The 22,345-nt window shown below is 39.6% G+C and overlaps 1 protein-coding gene across 1 annotated transcript in view; it reads left to right on the top strand.

Moving 5' to 3' along the window:
• Positions 1–22,345, top strand: part of AK5 (adenylate kinase 5) — a 121,874-nt gene that overhangs the window by 10,307 nt on the left and 89,222 nt on the right. The window contains exons 2-6 of the mRNA XM_060773755.2: positions 767–953; positions 3,144–3,311; positions 5,314–5,483; positions 7,399–7,512; positions 20,195–20,386. Coding sequence (XP_060629738.2) covers positions 767–953; positions 3,144–3,311; positions 5,314–5,483; positions 7,399–7,512; positions 20,195–20,386 — 831 coding nt within the window. The remainder of the gene's footprint in view (positions 1–766; positions 954–3,143; positions 3,312–5,313; positions 5,484–7,398; positions 7,513–20,194; positions 20,387–22,345) is intronic.

The raw sequence follows: 22,345 nt of genomic DNA, 5'->3' as shown, positions 1-22,345 counted from the left end.
AGGCATTTAAACAGAGGCTGGATGGCCATCTGTGGGAGGTGCTTTGAGATTTTCCTGCTTCTTGACAGGGGGTTGGACTGGATGGCCTATGAGGTCTCTACCAACTCTATGATTCTATGGTTATATATGGTAGACATTTTTCACCATTTGACAGAGATCTGTTCTTCTGGTGATTGACGTGCATGGTGATCATGTTTCGAGACCACTTCCCAAAACTACCTCCAGTATGACAATCAGAAGCAGGACCTCTCTTGCAACCCCTTGTTGCAGGCTTAGATTGATGGTGAAAGAGCACTGGAAATATCATCCTGTTACACTCCAATTGCTATCACAACAGACTTGTGTTGCTTCATGTTCCTGGAGTTGAGTCAAATGATGATATGTAGTTACGGATTTGTAATTGCGTCCATGATGTAGGACTTGATGAGGATCTTTTGGAAGTCTCCCATTTGTAGGATCATCATCAAATTGAAGTCAAGCTGATGGCACACACCAGCAGCAAATAACAATTTTTGCACTAAGTATTTCCCCCTTGCTTTTAATCTTAATAAACATCAACAATTGTACAAAATATAACATATAATTTGTGGGATATTGTCAGTAATATTTGAAATGCAATAAAAGATTTAAGGTAGCCCAATCCCAGTGGTTTGTGGTTTTAAAAAGTCCAACACTCAAGCCACAATACAGCCTTAGACTACAGTCTTGTTTTCAACTTCAGTAGCCTGCAAGCAGCACAACATCACTTTTGTGTGTTTTGTTTCAGAGTTTGCTGAATGGATTAATGTGCTACAAACCGGATGATCCAGTGGAGTATCTGGAAGGTTGTTTACAGAAAGTGAGGGAACTGGGAGGAGCAGAAAAGGTTAAATGGGACACTTTTGTTAGTCCAGAGAAAAGAACATTACCTCCACTTAATGGCAGCCAGTCAAGGAGAGCATTTTTCAGAAATGGTAAGCTGTTTAAATGTTATCATTACATATTTCATTTGGGATTCAGAGGGGAATTGGGGGATGGGGTTTGGGAAGCCATGCTGTTTAATGCGATGGTAGCAGATAGTAAATGTGTAACTGTATTTCTGTCAATCTGGCTTCAGCTGTTTGAGAATTCACCCTGATTTTAAGTTGTATTTTAATTCAGATTTGGTGCTCAATAATGCGTACGTGCATAAAACAGGAGTTTTATGCATACTAATTTGGGATTAAGCTCCATTGAACACTCATGACTTACCTAAACATGGTTTCAACCTATACAGAATTCACTATATACCGTCAGCATCAATAAACATTTTAATTTGGTTAAATCAAGCTTGCTTTTGTTTTGAAGGAAGTGGAGAATGTTTCCTTCCCACCTAACAGCAGGAAACGGAGGTCAGCAGTGTATAATAAAGACACAGAGTGCGATCAATTTATTTTTAATTGATTGTCATTAAGCAACATATAGAGTTATGATGTATTGTAAAGCTTGCCAGAGCTCTATAATCAGTTATTTAGGATGGGCAAAAATACAGGAGTGGTAATGCTGTAAACACTAGAGTCAAACAGAATGAGAAATATATTTTCTTAGAAATGTGCAGTTCTGCTCAGTCCTTTTACCTGATTGGCAGTGCCAATATAATTAATGTAGATAGATTAGTTAGAAGCCCCAGAAAGCAGTCTTTAATTTAGCTAGTTCTTTAAACCATGCCAAAAAGCTGGTGGCAGTGTACAGTACATGAGAAAAAAGAATACCTACACGAAGTACCTATTTCTTTTGCTATTGTTAATATTCCCATACAGCTACTGGGATTCTATGGCATTCTCAGGGTGTTTTTCCCCCCTCCTTAGCAACAGAAGCGTTTTATGCTTTCTATGGTAGTAATTAAATCCAAGCATACATTCTCATAAAATAATCCTGAATGCTGCCTTAAAGCAAATTTAAAATCAGACTTGTAAATAACTGCAAGAAATTTGCTGCTTAGCAAGAGGTCTTAATTTCCTTGGCTGCCTGCATGTATTGCATGTCATTCAACAAGTTGAATAATGGGTGTAGTATTTTTTTTTTGCTGTAGATAGTAGCTAGTTACAAAACTTAACTATGAAATGTTTTTAAAAATCTGTCTTATCCTAGTGCACAAATAGGCTGGAGAAAGGATTCCTGTATGTACTCATGTATAAGTCGACCTCATGGATTTTGATCTGACCTCTGAATAAGTTGAGAGTCATTCCTTAGAGAGGGGAAAGTACCATTACCACATCACTGTTTTCCCACCTAAGAAAGAACAGAGGAAATCATTACTTCTTTTAGTTTTTCCCAGGACAGACTAAATTCTCCTAGAGAAGTGGATGGATCCTTTAAAAAAAAAAAGAATTAAGTTACTTATATTGACTAGTGGTTGAGTTAACTCAAGTGTTTGGGTCAGTTTTTTTTACTAAAATTTCTAGACTTGTACCTAAGTATGTGTAAGGAATTTCCACCATAAAGCAAGAATGGACAATCTGTAACCCTCCAGCTGTTGCTGGATTGTCCTTCCCATTAGCCCTAGCACTGTTGTCACTGGTAAGTGATTATGGGAGTTGAAACCCGAAAGCATGTGAACGACTGTTGGTTTCTTACATTTAAGATTATTTAAGGCACACCTGTAATTGGAGAGGACTTCATTTTAAATGGCGTGAAGTTCCTAATTCTCATTCCTAAAATTTATGGAAGCTGTTTTATGCCTAGGCATAACTTTACTATTCATTTCTATGGGGTTTTTAAAGGGCCATTTTGATCAGCTTTGTCACAACCATAGTATTTGTCAAGTCAGGCAGTATTCCTTTGGGCCTTTCCACACAGCCCAGAATATCAAGGCAGAAAATCCCACAATATCTGCTTTGAACTGGATTATCTGAGTCCATGCTCAGATAATGTGGGATTTTATGCCTTGATAGTCTGGGATATAGGGCTGTGTGGAAGGGCCTTTTGTCTCCTGGATTCACACAACGAAGTGGGTATTGGACTCATATAATCCTGTGTAAACTGCATTCTGCAATTGCATTTTATGGCAGAATAGAAGGGGCCAAAATTTAATACCAACGGCCAACAAAACATTTATGTAATTCATTACGGTACATATGAATGCAAACAGAGTTTTAGTTTAAGTATTTCTTTTCTTACCACAGTGATGCCGGACAATCCCAATTTTCCTTACCGGCGATACGACCGACTTCCTCCAATCCACCAGTTCTCCATAGAAAGTGACACAGATCTCTCAGAAACAGCTGAATTGATTGAGGAATATGATGTGTTTGATCCTGCAAGACCACGGCCCAGAATCATCCTTGTCATAGGTAAGAAGAGAGGGAGGTGGTTCCAGGCAACAATAAATATATTATGATTTTGCAGTGTAATAGTAACTTCTTTGTTACTGTTTCAGTTAAGGTTGGGTGAGGCCCCTTCCACACAGCTGTATAAAATCTACATTGAACTGAATTATATAGTTGTGCGGACTCAGGTAATCCAGTTGAAAGCAGATTTTGTGGATTATCCACCTTGATATTCTGGGTTATATGGCTGTGTGGAAGGATTTTGATTTATGTCCTTGCATTCTATTGTGGGAAAGAGAAGAGTGTACACCCCTCTTGTAGCATTCAGATGTGGTGTGTGTGTGCGTACACACACACACACACACACACACACTATTATTTACAAAAGCAGGTGTTGTTAAAATGTTTTTTATTATATTGGTATAAAGCTATTATTTTGGACCCTGGAGTTATAGCATTAGGGTATTTCAGTAGGTGTTGCTTTTCACAAAAGCAGGTACCAAGCATCACCTGCTGAAATTCTTTCTTCTGCATCATCATTAAGGGTACAGGAATCCTCCAGTTTTCACTTTGGCAACCCTATCTGTCACCAATTATTCCAGAAACACCTTCCAATCCATGAGATGTATGTTGTATGCTATTTCATTTGTTCTTCCCCACATCTAAAAGGTGAGGAGTTATTCCTTCCTCCACAAATACAACCTCTAGATGAAATAGATGCTTAGATGCTCACCTGCTCACTCACTCGCCTTCTCTCTCCCTCCCCTGGTTTTTGAACTCGGTCTCTAAAAGGTTTGCCATCACTGTTGTAGACAGAGTGCTGAAGGCAACTCAAGTGTGCTGGCTTCAAATCTATTGGCAGAACTCAGCAGGGGAAGAAAGACTCAGACTGCTAACATTGCTTTGTCATCACTTTTCTATGCAACACTTGTTTTTTTATGTATGCAGTGTGTTGGTTCGGCATTTTAGTAATGCAGAGTCTCAATTTTAGCTTGGCTCTGCTTGCCAGACAATCTTTTATCCTTGCCCTTATATTAGATGGAGTGTGGCACTGCTGTACTTGCATGAATTCTTAATATACAGCAAAATTTCTTAAAACTTGATTAGTACAGTTATAGGTGCTAGATATCTTAATTTACTTAGGCAATCCCTCGTAGTCTGAGGATGATGGTCCTCCAAGCGTAGTATACTGGCGGTGGGTCCGTAAGTGACTGTGGAGCCCTATTCTTGATCTGCATCTTCTCCCACAGTGAGGGCATCGTTTTCCAGGTGGAAGGCAGTCCCGGTCGGGGTTAGCTTGATGCGCCTTCCTCTTGGCATGTTTCTCTCTTTCGCCCTTCATTCATGCCTCTTCAAATTCTGCAGCACTGCTGTCACAGCTGACCTCCAACTGGAGCGCTCAAGGGCCAAGGCTTCCCAGTTCTCAGTGTCTATGCCAGAGTTTTTAAGGTTGGCTTTGACACTTAACACTGGAAAGGCAGCAACAATGATTTCAGTTCTTTCTCCCACTCTGGACATTCCACAGATATCTAAGCCCCACTTGCCTAGTTTCCAACAGACCTCACAACTTCTGAGGATGCCTGCCATAGATGTGGGTGAAATGTTAGGAGAGAATGCTTCTGGAACATGACCATACAGCCTGGAAAACTCACAGCAACTCAGTGAGTTTCAGTGTTTAGCATTTAGAATGAAAAGTACTATATTAGTTGAGATAGTGCTAAAACTTGCGCTTATGCTGTGGCGTGATGGATCTCCTCAATTATTTCACCACATTTTTACTATTTGACCATATACTGTGCTTTGGCCATGATGGGTGTGGATCATTGAGTTTGTGATTCAAGAGATTTTGGTACAAAATTAGGGGTGTCTATGCTACAACATGAAATAAGGTTATTAGTGATTTAAACAAAGTTATGTTTGGGGAAAGATTTTGGCATGTGATAGTGAATAGTTTTCAGAGAATCTTAGAAAACGTAGGACCTTTATTTTTTTATTATTTTTTCTTTTTCTTCATCTTTCTTACTAGGTGGTCCAGGGAGTGGAAAGGGAACTCAAAGTTTGAAAATAGCCGAACGCTATGGATTTGAATACATCTCTGTTGGGGAATTGCTAAGAAAAAAGATCCATAACACAAGTAGTAATAGAAAATGGAGTCTGATTGCCAAAATTATTACCACTGGAGAATTAGCCCCACAGGTAAAACATTATTTCTTCATTACCCTTAATATGATCTTTATTCACAACATCCTTATACTGCATCGTATTGTAAGATCTCTGTGGTTTAAGGTAAAACAATTTGGAACAATTCAAAATGTTATACAATAAAACATTTAAAACAATACAAATCATCTCAACATTCTAAAAGGATATTAGTGTTTAATTTTAGAGTTAAAACTGTATGAAACAACATACGATGGAGCTACCATATCTGTAGGTGTTTGGTTCCAGGATCAACTGTGGATACATAAGAAATTGAATGATTTCACCCATATTACTAAATAGTAGCAACATGATCATGAACATTTTATCATATTCACATTGCCACCATTTATTAATATGGGTATGGCAATTTGTGGTTGCTGGAAATTACACCCACTATATACAAATAAAGGGGCAACCAGTGGCGCAGTGGGTTAAAGCGCTGAGCTGCTGAACTTGCTGACTGAAAGGTCGCAGGTTCGAATCCATGGATCTGCGTGAGCTATCGCTGTTAGCCCCAACTTCTGCTAACCTAGCAGTTTGAAAACATGCAAATGTGAGCACATCAATAGGTACTGCTCTGGTGGGAAGATAACAGTGCTCCATGCCAGCCACATGACCTCAGAGGTGTCTACGGACAATGCCGGCTCTTCGGATTAGAAATGGAGATGAACACCAACCCCCAGAGTCAGACATGACTGGACTTAATGTCAGGGGAAAACCTTTACCTTTTCTTTATACACAAATAAATTAGGATACTGTTCCATTATCCAGGTGGGGGCCAGAAGGGAGTGCTAGAGAGAGAAGGATAGTCCATTTTACAGGGAGGGAGTTCAAGTAGGAAAACCATATCCCCTCTTTTCACTGGTTATTCCTGCTCTCCACTTCCCATGCCATAAACAAATGGTGTTTCCGCAACGGCAATGTGGGTGGGGAGAATAGCATGAAAATATGGGGGAATAACATGAAAATAGGGAGAAATGCGTTTACTCCTTCAGCCCTCCCTCCACCCCTGTAAAATGAACTATCCTTCTCTCTCTATCGCCCCCTTGTGGCCTCTGCCTGGATCCTGGAACAGTTCCTAAATTAGATAAAGTCATTACGGTTTTAATATAAAGACAATTTTTAAGTGGGTGCTGGAGTGAAGCCAGTGTAGGAACAAATCAGATTCTCCCCCATATCCTCACAGAGTGGGACACAGTGAAGCACCATTTCAGCCAACATCAATCCTTAAGCAGACATATAATGAGAAAAAGATGCTTCTCCAGCTATTGAGGTCCCAACCATTTACGGCTTTAAATGTCACGATAGGCAGCTTGAATTCAAACTGGAAACATATTGGCAGCAAGTGCAATTCCTTTAGAAATGGTACAATATGTGTTATGAAAGATGTTTCTGTCAATAGTGCAGCTGTTGCATTTTGCACTAGCTGCAGTTTCTGAGTTGACTTAAAGGGCAGCCCAACATATAGTGCATTGCAGTAGTCTAACTGAAGCGTTCCCGATGAATGAACTGCTGTAGTTAGGTTATTCCAGTCCAGGGAGACCCCAAAACTAGAGTATATTGTCCCATATACTCCAAGCCAGAAAATGTCCACTTAGGTCTCCAGATCTAGGAGGACTCTCAGGGTATGAGGCTGTTCCTTCACAGGGATTGTAACCCCATTTGAAGCAGATTATTTTCCCAGTTCCTGGACTAAGGAATTATCATCCTGCAGAATCTCCATCTTATTATCATTTGGTTTTGATTTATTGGGCTTCCTTCAGTCCATTATAGCCTGCAATCATTGGTGTCCAAGCACTAGGAAATGTTTGTTATTCCCCTGTCACCAGGAAAGTGTGAATATGCACTGTTAACATCTACTGTGCTACACAAATAGATCAATCTTATTGGGTTTTTTCCTCTATTCAAGGAAACAACTATTACTGAAATAAAGCAGAAATTAATGAAGATTCCTGATGAGGAGGGTATTGTTATTGACGGATTTCCAAGAGATGTTGCCCAAGCTATTTCCTTTGAAGACCAGGTAAGAGAGTTTTATTTTTATTTAGAATCTTTCATTGCCTTACATTTGTTACCGTTTTAGTGATAAGAAGCTACAGTCCAGAAAGACTAAAGGTAATTGTTTTCTGATCAATGTACATCACTCCTAATTAAAATCAAGAGTGAAAATACATTAGGCATTTATCTTAGTAAATACCTAATTATATATTGATGGAAGGTTGCTTGACATACATTTGGGGAATAAAAGGCCTCCATGCTGTCAAAAGCCACCATAATTTTGTCAGGTAGCCAACAATGATAGTACTTACTTGCAAATGTAATTAAATTGCTCCAATGGGAAAGAAAAGATCCAATTTAACGAGTCATACATTGATGATTTTAAAAATGAAGAGAAAAGGTTATTCCTTAATTGAACATTTTCAGTACTCATTAGAAAGAGCACCATTTCAGCAGCCTATTTTTTCATAATTACAGAGGACTTCCACGATTCTTGCAAATTTAGAATATAGCACTGAAACCTCACTTTTGTCAAGGTGGTGTTGTGCCAGAAAACCTAAAAATAGCTCTTCCCTAGCCGTCGTGGCAGAAGTCTTTGAACCCATTGACAGTTGTTCCAAGTAATGAGAGACCAGGACCCTTGAAGTGGAATCAAGAATTCATTTGACGTCCATGGCAGCCAAGTTTGCAAGGCTTTTTATGAATTACGTTTTCTATACCTGTTCTGGCTTGGATTGTACAATGATTGAAGAATGTTTTTATGTCCTTTTGGCAGCTCCTTGTCAAGTTGTTATGGATACTCTTCAGTTTATGAAGCCTGAGGATGTGGGAGGATAATCTCTTACAGGCTTGATCCTTACTATATTTATATGGCAAAGGTAAAGGTTTCCCCTGACATTAAGTCCAGTCGTGTCCACCTTTGGGGGTTGGTGCTCATCTTCATTTCTAAGCCGAAGAGCCAGCATTGTCTGTAGACATCTCCAAGGTCATGTGGCCAGTATGACTGCATGCAGCGCTGTTACCTTCCTGCCGGAGCGGTACCTATTGATCTACTCACATTTGCATGTTTTTGAACTGCTAGGTTGGCAGAAGCTGGGCTAACAGCAGTAGCTCATGCTGTTCCCCAGATTCGAACCTGCGACCTTTTGGTTAGCAAGTTCAGCAGCTCAGTGGTTTAATCCACTGTGCCACCAGCGGCTCCATATATGTATATATACAAACACATACATACATACACACACACACATACATACACACACATACACATATATACATAAAGGAAATATTTTCTCATGGGAAACCATGATTCTGATTAGTTTGATGGACATAGTGGTAATAATGGTTTTGGTTCAGAAACTCTCCATTTAGTTTCCTGTTTCTCATTAGCCAATTTTGAATATTCACTTTTGGGATAAAGTATTTTGAGTAGGTCTTGGTGACTCAACTCCTGGCATTCTTAATAACTGATTCTTTAATGACTTCAACACTTAATTGCTCTTATGGAAATATGTCAAAGGCAGCACTCTAATTAGGTCTTTTGATTTTCTTCTGTAACAAGACTTGGCTTTTGGAAGCACATAATATGTTAGAAATTCCAGTTCAGCCAAGTCTATCCCTCCTAATTTTTTTGAGAAAAACCTCTGTCTTTTAATGTTATCATATATATCTGCGTATATCTATATCTATCTATTTCTCATGTTTATGAAACAGAGCTTGAATTTACACAGTGCACACCAGTATGGCAGGCAAATCCGCTACAACCAAACCTGTCAGGACATAATTTACTTGGACTGACAGCTCTGTGTTTGAACTCTCCTTAAAGTCCCAAGATTTTTTAAACCCATTTACTTGTCCCGGATTATCAGGCTGTCTGAGCAATTGAGTAGTGCAAGCCTTTTCAGAGGCAGTGGTTTTTTTGCTGTTGCATTCTCATCCAGTTCTCATCCAATTTTTAAACCAGTGGGACTTGTAAATGTTTTATAATTAGAAATAACTAATTGCACATAAGATATTAAAATGTGCTCAGTATATCATATACTGCTGTGCTCAGTATATAATAGGATCACAGTGCATTTATACTGTAGAATTAATGCCACCACTTTAACTGCTGCGACTTAATGCTATATAATCCTAGAAGTTGTAGTTTTACAATTTTTTAAGAATTCCCTGCCAAAGAGTGCTGGCCCCTCACCAAAATGCAGCTTCCATGACTTCATAGCATTGAATGATGTCACTTAAAGTGGTGTCAAACCACATTAATTCTGGGCTGCTGTGAGTTTTCCAGGCAGTCTGGCCATGTTCCAGAAGCATTCTCTCCTGACGTTTCGCCCACATCTATAAAGACAAGCTTTTGTAAGCCAATAGTTGAGCATTTCCTATCTTTTCCTTCTCTTGTTGTTCCTGTGGGGAGGAAATGAGATACTGTCACTTTTATGTCTGATTAACCACAGTTTAGTGTTAACCACCTGAATCTGAACTATAGTTAACCTGAATTGAGACAAATCAGATTCTAAACCAGATACTTCAAAACAGAATTTGAAATTGTTGCTGTAATTCATTGTAGTAAATATGGAACCCCCGGTGGCGCAGTGGGTTAAACCCTTGTGCTGGCAGGTCAGAGGTTCAAATCCAGGGAGTGAGTGAATGAGCTCCTTCTGTCAGCTCCAGCTCCTCATGTCACGACATGAGAGAAGCCTCCCACAAGGATGGTAAAGCATCAAAATATCCGGGCATCCCGTCCTTGCAGACTGTCAATTCTCTCACACCAGAAATGACTTGCAGTTTCTCAAGTTGCTCCTGACACACAAAAATTGTAGTAAATCAGACAGTAAGTCCCAGCTTTGGATGTCTTGTTGAGCTGTGATTGGTAATAAAAAAGGACATACACACACCCTTTCCATACTGGAAGAAAAGGAAAGAACTTAGAATGTATAGCGGTTGATTCTTGTAATGCAAAACGACGTTTGTAATTATATGTAAATGCAGCAATAGGCATTATGATACAACTCTCTGCAGGAGCCTTTGGAGTTGTATCTGCTTATTGTTGGGTTTCACTTTTGATACTTATGTCCTCCTGGGAATAAATAGCATTCATTTCAACACTGAAGACATGAAGCTTAAAACCAGTGACTAAGGGTTTTTGGTTGTTTTTTTAAATAGGGGGTAAAGTGATTCAGTGGCATATTAAATGTTAACTGTGCTGTGTGAATACAAAGAGAGTCTCATTTTTGCAGTAAGTCCATTAATGTCACGGTTATGGGTGGAATAGGAATATAAATGATTTGAGTTGTACTTGTGTAAGTAAATGTACCCCAGTAGGTACATTTGCAATTTCTTCTTCAGGAGTAGTCTCAGACATTCAAGGCCACACATCTTTGAAGCAAAAGGACATCAATTCACTGTATATATAATGTGATCGTGAACAGTTCACTGGTGATATATCTACACAGCTATAAATGGACAATGTTCTGTTGTGTATTTTTGTTTATGCGACAATGTAAAGTGAAGATGTGAAGCTGCAAGATTTTCTCTTTTTCCTTCGTAAAGGCGTTGCCTTTGAGCCATTTAAGGAGCGTATATTAAATTTATCCTTGGCTTGAACCAGAAAGTCACCTTGGAATTATTTCTCTGCCAACTCCTTTCTGCTATGTCTTAAGGGATGGATCTTCACTGCCATATAATGCAATTTGGAACTGAATTATATGATCAGTGCAGACCCATATAATGGAGTTTAACTGCATTGAACGGCACTATTTGCTTCGAAGACTGGATCTACACTGCATTATAGGGCAGTGTAGATCCAGCCTATGTTGCAATCTGGAATTATGTAGGGCAGTGCTTCTTAAACCATATGATGTGGGGGCCTGGCTAGGTCCCGGCACAGTATTAATGTACATATGCTTCTTGAAAACGTCCCAGGAACCAGCAACCGGTGGCTCATGAACTGGCATTAGGTCACAGACCACCAATTTCATTAGCTCAATTATAGGAAACTAGCCTACTAGGTTGAACTTTAGAGGCCCTTCCACACAGCCATATACCCAGGAATATCAAGGCAGATAATCCACAACTAGATTATCTGAGTCCACACTACCATATAATCCAGTGCAATGTGGATTATATACAGCTGTATGGTGGGGGCCTAGGAAGCGGGCAACTGATTTGCAGTTGCAGCAAGTATTTCCACTCAAGGTTTCTAACTATTGAGTGGAATATCATCCACTGGCAATAATTTTATTTGTGATTTTAAATTTTTTGCAGTTGTGTATTATTTTATGCTGTTGTTGTCTTTGTTTTTATTATTGATTTATATGCCTATTAATATAAAGATTTCCAGGACAACTAATGGAAACAACAGTGCTGTGATGTCTGACATGGAACCATTGGATATATCTGATTTTTCCCACTGTTGTACTCTAGCACTGGAGCACTCTCTCACCCAGCACCACACCAGAGTCCAGTAATTCAATCTAAGAATGTTTATTAAAGAAAGTAGATAAAAAAATAAAAAGGACACTTCTAAAAGGAACAGTAGAATAGAAAATACAAAATAGCAGTTCTCCAAAAATGGAAAGAAACATAAAGCCAAGGAAACCAAAAGACACAGCAGTACTTCAGACATAAATCCATAAACATTAAAAACGGTACTTTTCCAAGATAAACTCTCCAAGGAAACACAGGTCAGGACAAGAAAAGGAAACTTGAGAATATTTGAACCAAGGACTTGAGAGCAGACACAGAAGAACAATCTCACATAGCATTGGTTCTCAACCTGGGGTTCCCACATGTTTTTGGCCTTCAACTCCCAGAAATCCTAACAGCTGGGAAACTGCCTGGGATTTCTGGGAGTTGCAGTCCAAAAACATCTGGGGACCCCAGGTTGAGAACCACTGGCCTATAGCAAGGTAGTCTCCTCTGAGAGGCCTGAAACCAAATTTAATTTAATTTAAGATCTCTAAGACACCCATGACATCATGCTTGACTCACCTGGACTTTAGGATCTTATCTCAAATCCTTTGAGAATATGTAGTTTGCCTGTTTTTCACTCCTTGCATTCTCAAGTCTAATCTAAGTTCCCGTGAAACCTCCCCATCGGCCCATGGCTGTTTCTCCAGGGAACTAGTATTTTCATTTTCTGTTGCCTGGGAATGAACTGAGGAATCCCAAACACCAGCCACCACTGCCTGCAATTCTCTCCAATCACTCACAGACTCCTCACTTTGAAACTCATCATCCCTCTCATTCTCTGAAAATTCAGAAAAATCCTCTGATGTTTGCCAGACTACAACCACTCACCAATAGTAGAAAGTCAAATGTATCTATAGAAAAGAAAATCCAAAGTAGGGTTTTCTTCTTCAATAATGATCAAACATCTTTGCCCTTTTCCTCTCTCATATAGGATGCTAGTGTAAGGGGAGGGGAAAGATTTTGTTGTTCGGAGATATATTTCTCTTTGAGCAGAAGGAGAAAAAAGGTTGGTCTCCAATGTGCTTTATCCCTGTACTCAGCAAACTGACTGATGGATAGTTTCTGAATAAAATGAGAAAGTAGGAGAAAGAGTCAAGCAGACTTTTTTCTTTTGTTATTTTGAGTTTTTTTAAAAAAATCTGATAAGAAATTGCACACAATAGGATTTTTTTTAAAAAAAATGTGCATTTTTGGCTAAAGGATGTTGACCATGTAATATGATTTTGGCTTAGTTAGTTTCTTCATCTGAAATAACAGACAAGAAACACACCACCCTTTCTTTGGATTAATCTTGTACTATGAATGGTTGGATTCATAAAACATTTTCAGGGCAACTATGAAAGGAATGGTTTTGGCAGAAAGATGGCCCTTGTATTGCTTACAGATTAATGTCAATTGGTTGTAAAGGGGCTCTAATATATATCCGAAAGGTGATATAACTGACATTGTGCTTCGGAACATATGAAACTGCCTTATATCTGTCAGACCACTGACCTATCTAGCTCAGTATTTGTAATGAGAGACAGAAGCTCTACAATGAGGAGATTTTCAATGATAGACCATCACAGTGAAGCTTGTTAAGACCTGATTAATATGAAGTTTACTTTTTTCATGTTTTTTTTTAAATCTTTCATAAAATGCCCCCCCCCCCCATTCCTTAAAAATTATTTTTACAACAATTAGCAGGGTGGAAGATCCAGTTACAAGTATCTCTGTTGTGTCATCTAATTTGGCCCTGAGAGGTTTTCAGTGGAAGAATGCATTTTCTAAGATGAGATGCTTCTGAACCATTAGCCCATGCATGCATCCCATTAAAAGTACTATTAACATTTATTAAGCCAGACAGAGAAGACACCGTCTCACCGATATGTCAAGAGAAGGAAGGAGAAAGTGTTTGCGGTTTATGAATAACAAAACATCTTTTATTCATCTGAACTAGTTAAGTCTGAAAATGGGCCACTGTGTTCTGCATTCAGCTTTTAAAATAATGCTGGTATGAACCAAACCTAAGTTTCATATGTGTTATGGATATATCTCTGGTGTTTTGTATTTTATTTATCACTAGCTTGGCTACTCGGAGATGCCCGAGTTATTTGAATAAAGCATTGTTTGTTTTCTGGATGTTAGTAATATCCGTTTGGTAATTTATAACATTATTTATCAGAAAAAATTCAGTGTTTGCTTTTGTTTTTTATGAATGCTCCCATTAGAAAATGCATAAGGATGTGGGTGAACTGCAATTCCCAAAAATTCAAACTTGGCCATGTTGCGTCTGTGTGTCAAGTTTGGTCCAGATTTGGTTCACAGTGCTCTCTGGATGTAGTTGAACTACAACTCCTATTTATCCCCCCAAAGACCTCCAGTATTTTTTGTTGGTCATGGAGGATCTGTGTGCCAAGTTAGGTCCATCGCTGGTGGGGTTCAGAGTGCTCTTTGATTGCAGGTGAACTATACACCCCAGCAACTGCAACTCCTATACACCAAGGTCAACTCCTCCCCACAAGACTCTTCAGTATTTTTGTGGGTCATGAGGGTTCTGTGTGCCAGATGTGGTCCAGGTCCATTGTTTATGCATGGTGAACTACAACTTCCATCATGTTGAGGCACTCCCCGAAACCCCTCCAGCATGTTCAGTTACTGATCAGTTTCTCTTTGTTGCTGTGTACCATAGAGAAGAGTAGGAAAGGGTTATAGGAGAGGCAGTGGGCGGGGTCTGAAATTCTCATGGTGGTTCGCGAAAAGGCCTTACTGGTGCATTATTTAAACAGTTATGTTTATTCATATCATGATCTGATCGCCATACTCAATATATCCCATATGCATGGGGATATTGGGGTAATGATACAAAAGGTTTGCTAGGCTAGACCCTCTTTCACTCAGACTCAGCCCCCCCCCGAAACTCAGCCCCCCCGAAACCCCCCTGAAAAAATTCAGCCCCCCCCCCCCCCCCCCGAAACGAAATCCTGGCTACGGGCCTGGTGGGGTCATGTAAATTCCATATCAATTGAGAGAGTCAGAGACACTGAGATGTCTATGGTGGAGGAAAAACATAAAATCTAGAAGGAAATTGTCCTCGAATGAAAGGATTCACTTGGTAGGCAGTATGGTGTTTGTGGAGGACATTGGCAGGGCTCTTGTACATGTCCATGGTGCTCGCTATAACCTACAATGTCTTTGGAGGGGTGGTAGTTATAGCTGTTTGTGGAAGTGCGAGCTTGTCTGTGGTAGTGGACACCCCGCCACATACACACATACATATTTTCACTTTTATTATGTGTGTAGATAGATAGATAGATCATATATATATCCTATCACAAGAGTGAAAATGTAGCATGTTTTGATTGTTAACACTCAACATCTTAGTGCATTTCATATTATTCTCTTAGTTCGTGTAGACGGTGAAGCTGTGACTATTTGTTATTATGGACATGGTTGTGTCCTCCTTATGCAAGTGTCAAATTAATTTAAACACCGCTATAATACAGTAGGAGGATTGCAGCTTATATTTATATGATCAAAACAACACTGATCTTTACTGGAGAAAGGTTACTAAGAATTCTTATTGCTTTCACCTACTAAACCGAAAACATAGGGCATGCTTTTAAACGTTATAAAGAGTAGGCAAATTAAATTAAAGCAATTCTTCTTAATGCCCTGTGAATGTTTTATGTGCAATAGAGAACAAATTGACGATACTTTGGAAATGTCGAACAAACATTAATGGATTGGGATGAATCATAAGTCTTGACAGTGTTCTTGCCTGGTTCCATAGGGAATTATTCCTGCTTTCTCAAATGAAGGAAATGAAAAGGTGACACAGAATTCAGAGGATGAAAAAATATCCTCAGAGTTTATCTTCCTGGGAGCATTAAACTCCCTTGAGCCCAGTCTGCAACTGAAACACAGTGTGCATATTTGCGCACTATCTGAAGCAGAATTAAAATTGCAATAATATGCTTGTTTCATAGATATTTACAATAATGTCCCAGCACAGGATAACCCACATTTCATTTTACTTGACAAGGTTCATATTATAAAACATATCCATCTGTGCATTTAGCTGGTTTCCCTTTGTTTCCAGGCAACCACCAGTAATAGTTCTGCTTCACTTATATATAAAATGTAAGTGAAGAAGAACCATCATAGAAAAATCATAATAATATTAGAACCATAGTATTAGAAGATATCAGGTATGCCATAAATTAAACTTCAGCTCCAATGGACATAGGTAACCAAGGGACATGTTAGGCATGACCCTTTTTCTTTGTTCCAAAGGATGAGTTGAAGTCAATGAGGAACCATTTCTTGCAAGCCCTGCTCCAGGATTCAAGGTCCATGAAAACTGGGCTACCAGACAAAAGAAGAAGTCTGCAACTTTTCCTACAGTATTGGCTGTTCTTCACTTTGGCCTCCAATCTTTGAGATTTAGCTTTTCCTTCTCCCAGCCATTCTCCCCTTTCTTTTGAATTCTTATATATCCATGGTGTTGTTGTTATTTATTCGTTCAGTCACTTCCGACTCTACATGTCTCCACCCACAGCTCCTTCAAGGTCAAGGCAGTCACTTCGAGGCTAACACCCATCCATTTTGCCCTTAGTTGGCCCTTCTTCCTTTTTCCTTCCTTTTCCCCTAGCATTATTATCTTCTCCAAGCTTCTCCTGTCTTCTCATTATGTGGACAAAGTACGTCATCTTCTTTATTTATTTTTTATTTATTTATGATATTTCTATCCCGCTTTTCTCGAAGTCGAAGGTGACTCAAGGCGATTTACAACCTCGCAGCCATTCAGTGCCGTAACCATATACAGTATAAAATTTAAACATTTAAACAGATTTAATAATATAATTTAAAAAACTATTTAAAAACATGTAAAAACCAATATCTTCACTGTTCATCATGTTGTCCAAAAACATTGCCTGAGCCATTCCATAATTCAGTTCCATATGAATCCGTGTTTAACTATTGTATTGTATTCCCAAAGGCTTGTTCAAAAAGCCAGGTTTTTACTTTCCTCTGGAAGGTCAAGAGGAAGGGGGGCAATCTAATTTCCCTAGGGAGGGACTTCCACAGCCGAGGGGTCACCACTGAAGAGGCCCTGTCTCTTGTCTCCCCTAGCTGCACCTGCAAAGAAGGCGGGACCGAGAGCAGGGCCTCCCCGGCCAATCTTAAGCTCCGAGGCGGTTCATAGGGAGAGATACGTTCTCTAATATCCTTCTCTCCAGTGAGCAGTTGGACATTATTTCCTGGAATATGGGCTGGTTTGATTTTCTTGCAGTCCAAGACACTCTCATAATTTCCCTCCAACAACACAGTTCAAAAGCTTCTGTCTTCCTTCACTCAGCCTTTTTTATGGTCCAGCTTTCGCATCCATTGTAGACTATATAAAAGAGCTGTATAAATTTTATGTTACCAGTAGGAGTCTTATATATCAGCGATAGACAGGGGAATAATACTAGACAAGGAGGTAATGCAAATGTGACATCAGTGTATCTCAAGATAAAGTATTCACATGAGTTCTGAATGCAATCCATTATAATAAGTAACATTTCTCAGCAGTTAATAAGCAGCCCATCCTAATTTTAAATACTTCCTTTCTGATTGCTAATGATATTGATGTTGCTCTCCATAGGGGATGACTGTATTCCTTGTATACACATCTTGCCCAGGAAACAATTTGAGGTGAACAAAACATTTTTTTTCCAGTGTGTTTTAATTATGTAGTTAACTAGGTTCTTTTGTCTCTTTCATGTACGTGCTAATCATCAAACAAATTATTTGTGACAACTTAATTTGGCTGCCACGTTAATACTTTCAAAGAATATAATTACTCTCATCACGGATTGTGAAAAGTTAACATCGGCATTAACACTTTAACACAACAGTCACTCTGGTTAAAAAAAAACAAAATCTCAGATAAATTAGAATTACATATGTCTTCCATACATTGTTTTAAAAATCTCTTGTTACCATGTATACACAGTGACAAAGCGTCAAAGTTTCTTTCCACCTCTTCATAGGGTCCAGGACATAGTGAATATTAGTCTATATGCCCATGAACCCATGGCATTATCTTTCTGTGCTAGTGGGGTTGCATGCTCCTGAGAAAGCAAGAAATTGTACTGACAATCGCATTGTTGCTTGTAGGGTCTTCCATGTCAGACAGTCATTGAAATAGATGAGAAATAGATTCAAATATTTCAAGGTTTTTCACACCTTGGCTCACTCATTAATGACAATGGAAATTGCAATCAAGAAATCAAAAGACTCGATCAGAAAGGCAAGCTATGAAGGAACTAGACAAAATCTTGAAGTGTAAAGATTTTGTAAATAATTGAATATTAAATTAGGATTGATCGTTCCAACCGATTTCCCATTTCTATGTATGGTTGCAAAAGGTGGACAGTGAAGAAAAGTGGTAGGAAGAAAATCAACTTATTTGAAATGTGGTGTTGGAGAAGGGTTCCACAGATAACACGGACTGCGAAAAAGATCAATAAATCAACCTTAGAGGAAATCAAACCTAAATTCCCCCTAGAAGCCATGATGACTAAACTGAGACTGTCATACTTTGCACGTATCATGAGCAGACATGACTCATTAGCAAACACAATATCACTTGGTAAAGTTGAAGCAGCAGGAAAAGAAGAAGACAAAATTTCAGATGGATTGATTCAATCAAAGAAGCCACAGTCCTGAGTTTGCAGACCTGAGTAGGGCTGTTGATAATAGGATGATTTGTGACACATCTACACTGATTACTTAATCTGGGATGAAACCAGCATAAATGGAAGCAGTTTCACAGTGCGGAGAATTACATTGTAAGCCCCAGAACTGTTTTGAGGGCTGGATGGTGCTTACACATATTGCAAAGGTTAGTTCTGCAATATCCATAGCTTGACAGCAGTGGAGAATGCAATTTGTTTTCAACTTTCCTCTGTGGAATGCACATGTAAGAGAGAAAAAAGCAGGAAATAAATGTGAAAATAATAACAATGTGCAGATAAACCGGAGCGCTTTGGGTGTCTGCACAGGGATTTGCATTCTGTGGAATTGCTTTTACTTTGCACTGTGGAGCACACTAAAGTGCATTAAGGGCTTTCTTTTGGACTTTTCCTTGACTTTGCTTGTCTTGGTTTTGAAGTCCTTATAGCGTTCTGCAGTATGCTTTTGCAGTGTGTTCATTAAATAGTCATTGTAAATGGGGCTTTGGAGGCCTCTCATTCATAGAGTGACTGTAACTCAAAATCAATCTCATTCCGTAACTCAAAATCAACTAGTGATAATCAAAGCAAAGCTCATGAGCACCAAATGGTATAATATCCGCCGTTGTTCTTATTAGTGGATCATTAAATTCTATAGTGTAAACATGGAATGAGATATCTGGCATTTCTTGCCAAATATATTGCTGTTCTCAAAATTACAAGGGACTATGTAATATGAAGATTTTAAAAGCCCATAGAATAAGAGAAATATTTGTATATACAGTAATAAGCTGGAACCCCCGGTGGCACAGTGGGTTAAACCTCTAAGCTGCTGAGCTTGCTGACCGAAAGGTCTCCAGTTCAAATCCAGGCAGCGGGATAAGCTCCCGCTGTTAGCCCCAGCTTCTGCCAACCTAGCAGTTCGAAAACATGCAAATGTGAGTAGATCAATAGTTACCACTTTGGGAGGTACCGCTTTGGTGGGAAGGTAATGGCGCTCCATACAGTCATGCCGGCCACATGACCTTGGAGGTGTCTATGGACAATGCTGACTCTTCGGCTTAGAAATGAAGATGTGCACCAACCCCCAAAGTTGGACAAACTGGACTTAATGTCAGGGCAAAACCTTTACCTCTTATCAACTATATATATTACATTGTCCTCTGGACTACGGCTTCTATCATTTCTGATCACTGGTCATAACGTAGATTCTGCTACCTAAAACATCTTGGGTGCACCAGATTGGGAAAGAACCCATAGCTATGAAGAAAAAAGACTTAGCTTACATTTTCTTTTTGCCTGAATGTAACATCCACTATCATGCATTTATTAAAGACTCTCACATATTATAAATTCCTGAGATGAAAACCTATACTTACCATATTACAAATATTTCCACTCAAGAAACAGTAATGGACTGTAATGTTCACAGCAAATTCTTAAAGGTTCTCATTGCTCACAAAAGTTCAAGCCAGTTCACTGTTATTAGAAATGAGTAAATCCACCAGTTGTAATTTTTGTGGTCTATCATCCCTGCAGATTTGCACACCCGATTTGGTGGTGTTTCTGTCTTGCTCAAACCAGCGGCTGAAGGAACGGCTAATGAAGCGTGCCGAGCAGCAGGGGAGGCCCGATGATAATCTCAAAGCTACACAGAGACGACTGACAAACTTCAAGCAAAATACTGTTCCACTGGTCAAATATTTCCAGGAAAAAGGACTGATCATGACGGTAAGTTTTCAGTCAGCGCATATGCTGTATACAGCTGTGGCTGATTTTTTGCACTTATAGATTTATGTACAAAATCAAACATTATTCATACTTACTTCTGGGCATGTGCAATCATATACATTTGTTTTACATTTAAAGATTCAAAACTGGGGTAAGGGGCCTCCTCTTTATTTACCTAAAGCACCTACTGTTTTTGCATCCCACAGTCCGGATTTTGTGATATTCTGGCTATTCTTAATACTTAGTGGGACTCCATATAGTGTAAATTAATTGTGATATTCTGTCTCTTGAATCTAATGTTTTGTGTATTATAAATCTTATATACTAGATGTTATTCTAAAAAAAATACTTTGGCAAACTGCTTAGAATTTTCTGTAAGGGACCTCTAATAATGCTGTAGTTCAGATAAATGTATTACAGCTCTAACAGAGAGTTATAATCACCTTTTGGCCAGCTGAGACTACAAATCCCAGGAATCTGTAGAATGAAACCATTACTATAGTTTTGTTGTACATCAGTACTTCAGACTGCTAAGGCTGGAACCTGGATTGGGATATACCAGGCAGGAAAAAAAAACAAGAACATGGCAGAATTCTCAATAATCAACTTATTTCTTTGATAATTCTAATGGAAATACTTTGTCCAGTTCTGGGCACTGCAGTTCATGAAGGGTATTGACAAGCTAGATTAGGCATGGACAAACTTTTGAGCCTGGGAGCTGTAGGCTGGCCAGGCAGAGATGGACATGCCAAGTTGGGAGGGGGCAGGGCAGGCTGGAAAGCACAGTGGGGGGGGGGGGCAGGGCAGTTGACATGTGAGGGAGGCCAAGGTGGTTGGCATGCATGGGGGGAGGGTTTAGTATGTGGCTGGAGAAGAGAGGAAGGCGCAGAGGGCTTCTACCTTCCCACCGGTCTGGGTCTCTCCTCTCCACTCGGCACACCAACCCAACTGGGTTGCTATGCTGAGGAGAGGAGGTGTGTATGCCTTCCCGACAGGCCTCTCCTCTTGGCACTGCGACCCAGCTGCAGGCAGTTCTCTGTGCCGAGAAGAAAGGAGAAGAAGGCGCGTTTCTCCCCATCAGGCCTCTCTTGCCTACCCAGTCCTTTCAGCATGAGGCCATGTTGGTGGGCCACTGTGGCCTTATGTGGAAAGGCAGGAGGGAAAGGAGAGGACCAGAGGAAAGCGGTCCATGGGCCTTGGTTTGCCCATCCCTGAGCTAGAACATGTCTAGAAAAGGCTGATCAAAAAGATCAAAGGTTTGGAGACTGGGTATGCTTACCTTGGAGAAAAGAAGGCTTGGGAGGGGAATGTTAGCCGTGTTTAGATATTTGAAAGGATGTCACATTGAGGAGGGGGTGAGCCTGTTTTCTGCTGCTCTGGAGTCTAGGACAGAACAGTGGATTAACATTGCAGGAAAAGTATTTCATCTCAACATCAGGAAGAACTTCCAGCTGGTGAGAGGTATTTCACAGTTGAGTATGTTGCCTGGGAGTTTGGTGTAATCTCTTTCTTTGGGGTTTTTTAAGCAGAGACTGGATGGCCCTCTGCCAGGGGTGCTTTGATTCTTTGTTTCTGAATGGCATGGGTTGGACCTTGTGGTCTTTTCCAACTATGATTCTAGAGTAGACCAATTGAATCAGTGGAATTTTTCTCTGTGTTAGCTTACAGTTTAACACTTGATCCAGGCGTTGGGGTTGAGGTTGGATCAAGGATCTGCCTTCTGTTAGCAGAAGAGTTTCATATGCCTGGTTTTTGAAGAAGTCTTCTTTCCACTACAAATTACAGCTCACTCCATTCAGTAGAATCTTTACATAACATTTCAGGGTCTTGGGGACTGCTGGGAAAGAGGGGGCTCAGAAGTTGCTTCAGCCATCTCAGATGCATATATGTAAATACGTATGCAACAACAGCAACAATACTTATTTTTCACTATAACTTGAATGACATATATCTATTTAA

This window comes from Anolis sagrei, chromosome 4 (genome assembly GCF_037176765.1).
Source record: "Anolis sagrei isolate rAnoSag1 chromosome 4, rAnoSag1.mat, whole genome shotgun sequence".
Lineage (NCBI taxonomy): Eukaryota > Metazoa > Chordata > Lepidosauria > Squamata > Dactyloidae > Anolis > Anolis sagrei.
The sequence above is the reverse complement of the archived record's forward strand: the minus strand, read 5'-3'. Positions and strand labels throughout refer to the sequence as shown.